The sequence below is a fragment of the Epinephelus moara genome, chromosome 24, assembly GCF_006386435.1.
Source record: "Epinephelus moara isolate mb chromosome 24, YSFRI_EMoa_1.0, whole genome shotgun sequence".
Taxonomy (NCBI): Eukaryota; Metazoa; Chordata; class Actinopteri; order Perciformes; family Serranidae; genus Epinephelus; species Epinephelus moara.
The window spans coordinates 33546326-33549669 of NC_065529.1; the positions used below are offsets into that span (position 1 = coordinate 33546326).

At 42.1% G+C, this 3344-nt stretch overlaps 1 protein-coding gene across 1 annotated transcript in view; it reads right to left on the reverse strand.

The window, feature by feature from the left end:
- kif5ab (kinesin family member 5A, b) overlaps positions 1-3344 on the reverse strand; it is a 105994-nt gene that overhangs the window by 42424 nt on the left and 60226 nt on the right. Inside the window, exon 15 of the mRNA XM_050039040.1 lies at positions 608-754. Within this exon, the coding sequence (XP_049894997.1) occupies positions 608-754 (147 nt within the window). The remainder of the gene's footprint in view (positions 1-607; positions 755-3344) is intronic.

The following is a 3344-nucleotide window of genomic DNA, read 5'->3' on the forward strand; positions in this document are numbered from 1 at the left end:
CTGTGAGGTGGGATGGATTATCTCGGCAAAGGAGAAGTGCTCACTAACACAGATTTAGACAGATTTGTGAACAATATTTGTGAGAAATGGTCTTTTGTGTGTATAGAAAATGTTTTAGATCTTTGAGTTCAGCTCATGAAAAATGGGAGCAAAAACAAAAGTGTTGCGTTTATATTTGTACTTACTTGTTTTTCTTATGTATCTGTTTAGGACTGCGCCTCGGACTCTGCTGCACAATTTATCAGAATGTTCTCGTTGAACTTTCCTCTCACGCAGCACAAGTAGCACCTTTTTGATGTATGGACATTAATTCTCTGACATGGCGAGTTAACTGGAAAGCACAGGATGTGCTGATTCCAGAAATATGTGTATGACATCTGTGCACTCACAATATTTATTCTAAGCTGAGGGAGAGAAATTTTTAATGCAAATTGCATCGAATAGTTAAATGTTTCTTCTGACTTTGACTGTAGGGGAATACAGGGATTCAGACGTTCGCTTGTTATTAGATGTCTCATCTTTTGTCACAGACACCATCTGTTTCCTTTTAAACATCTCTAGTAAGTGAGTAAGTGTCTCCCAAGCCTGCATTTTGTGTCCCACTCACCAGCTTGATGTCCCTGTTTCCAACAATGGTGCTGAACTCACTCAGGTCCCTCATCAGGCCATTGAGAATCTCTGCAATACGTTTCCTTTGGTGGCTGCTCACTTCCTGGATACGGGACAGCTCTGCCTCCAAAGCCATGAGGTGAGCCTGTGGGAGGAGAGAAGTGAAACGAGGGCGTAAACACAGAGGAAAATGAAGGGAGATTGGAAAGAAGATGAGAATAATACAGAGAGAGAGAATCCTTCAACCTGCGAGCACACACAGCTGTGAGAAACACTTTAACCCCTGACCTCATTCTGATCCCAGAAATTCAAGCAGCAAAAACATAATGGCCGCTAAATTACAAATCAATAAAAAACCGAGATAGGGGGCTGATGGCATCGGTGCTGATGAAAGGATCTGGAAGAGTGAATGATGGAGCTTATTTTGTCCTTCTCTATTCTGTACAGCGAGCAGCTTCTGAACAATGCTGCAGCCCCAACGGCTCAAACACAATGAAACAATTTGGGTTCAATTGATACTCTGCAGGGCTGACGAAACAAAGTGAAAGAAGGGGAAGTGCAGTTTTATCTTGCAAAAGTGTTTTTCATAGAAAACCGCTGTTGGTGGTCAAGGCCGTGGCCAGGATTCTAAAGGTCGTAACTCCCAAGATACTGTAGATGGCTTCTCAACAGTGACAGGAAAAGAAAGTGATGAAAAACTAAATCCTTGTTTTATTCTTCAACTGTATTTTCTTTGCCAAGAAATAAGCAAAAAAAAAAGAAAAGATATCTTGTCTAGAAATCATCAAAAGCAGCCTTAAGAACTCATCAAGTTTAATTTGTGAGTAATTACTAAACGTTAACTCCTGCTCAAGTCGTCTAAGCCTCTGAAAATGATACAATCTTTGGAGTCTGTTTCCATAGCGCTGGTGCTAAATACGCTGAAGGTGTTTCATTTTATTCTAAGTGGATCATTTATTGTCTCAGGAATAATACACTTATTAACAATGCTCTTCTTTAACGGTGCTTTTTAAGTTATTGCTGCCATGGATCACCAGTCAATACAAAGCACCATTAACCCCTGTCTTGAGTACAGTAACATTAACTCCTTTATCAGCCTCCTCCATCTTCATCTCCTTCATTAACTTCAAGCCTCGTGATAATTTTCCAGGTCACTTGCCACGTCAAAACATTAACTCAGCACAAAAGGAGGTAAATAATTAACCGAAATCGATCCATTTGTGAGTAAAAAGGAGAAGAGAGGTAAATGAACTAAACTTAATTTAGCTGAAAGATTTATGGAGATGTGGTTGGTGCAATGATGAATGGAGTTAATCATAACCACAGAAAGGGGCTTAAGCGGACAGATGGATGGAAAAGGGTGCTTAAAGGAGCAGATGAATGGCAGCGACAGTGAGCGATGGCACGGCCTCCTGCAGAAGAAGAGAGGAGCCTCCAGTGAAAGCGGAGGTGAAGACAGCTGAGGAGACAGTGGGGCGAAGACAGTGATGAATGCACTCCATTGCACCATTTTTCTAGGTCAATGCCGCTCCATTTTTACTGTAGATATGGAAGAATTGTAAAAGCCGCAACATTGCACATTAGCAGCCGTGATGCAGAAAGTGGGAAATCAGTAATAAAGAGTCGGTGGAGGGGGGTGGAGCTGGAAAGGGCCCCAGGAGGGTGTAATATAGGATTTTCTTTTTTAATCATTGTGCGGTTTCTTGTATTCAGTTTCACATCTTGTCAGACTGTTACGTTGGCGTCCCTGAGAGGAAGTGATGTCAGGTGAGAGGTCAGAGCGGAACAGACTGAGCCGTCCACAGAGAAGGCGTGCTAAGTGATATGACTGAGAAAAGGAAGAGGCTTCAGCTGGCTTTATCAGACTAAACTGTGCGGTGAGTAGTTACACTGTCAGCCCCTTTCATCAATTTCTGGACCGGCTTCTGAGAGAGACAGAGAGGGAGGAGAGGACACCGTGGCAGATTGTAAAATGCTGCATGAAATATTGAAGAGGTTTTAAGAAGGTGAATAATGGTCCACCCTGTCCTCTGAGTCAGTCACAATAACTTCATTAAGCATTGACCAGCCCTGTCAGTGGTCTTTCTTTTACTTTTATCTCTTAAATACTTCCCTGTGCACAAAGATTCATACAAACCTTTAAAACCTTCACCACAAGTAGAGCTGGACTATTTTAAAACCTTGCCCCACTGATGAACACACCCCATATCTTGAAGCGCCTAAACTCCGTTATAAATGAGTGAGTACTTCTCTACAACATTAAGTATTTATGACTACGTAAGCAGCTATTAAAGTTGGAAAAAAACATCCTCAGGTATTATTTATTAAGAGTTTAATACTCAGAGATGCAGTTAATCTGCTTCATCAGGACTGTGTTTGATTGATTGACGGTGACTGAATGACCCACTTATCCAAATGTTGCAAAATTCTGGCTGGGTCTACAACTGATCCTTCGCTAAGTCCCATCCCTGGGGGACTGGACAATCATGCAGTAGCATTAGGCTGGCTCAGACCAGGGTCCAACAACAACACAGCTGTGCTCCATTGACTCTAAAGCAATCATTTCAGATTTCCTTCATTTTCAGGCTGGTTTTGTGGATTTGGAGCTAAATGTTGTGCCTGGGCCACGTCGTGTATTAATGACACTCGTTACCTGGAGAGGCTGGAAAAAGATACACGTTTCTTCCCTGTTCCAAAACCAAAATCAAACCCTGAAAAGTGTAGGGTTAGCTAGC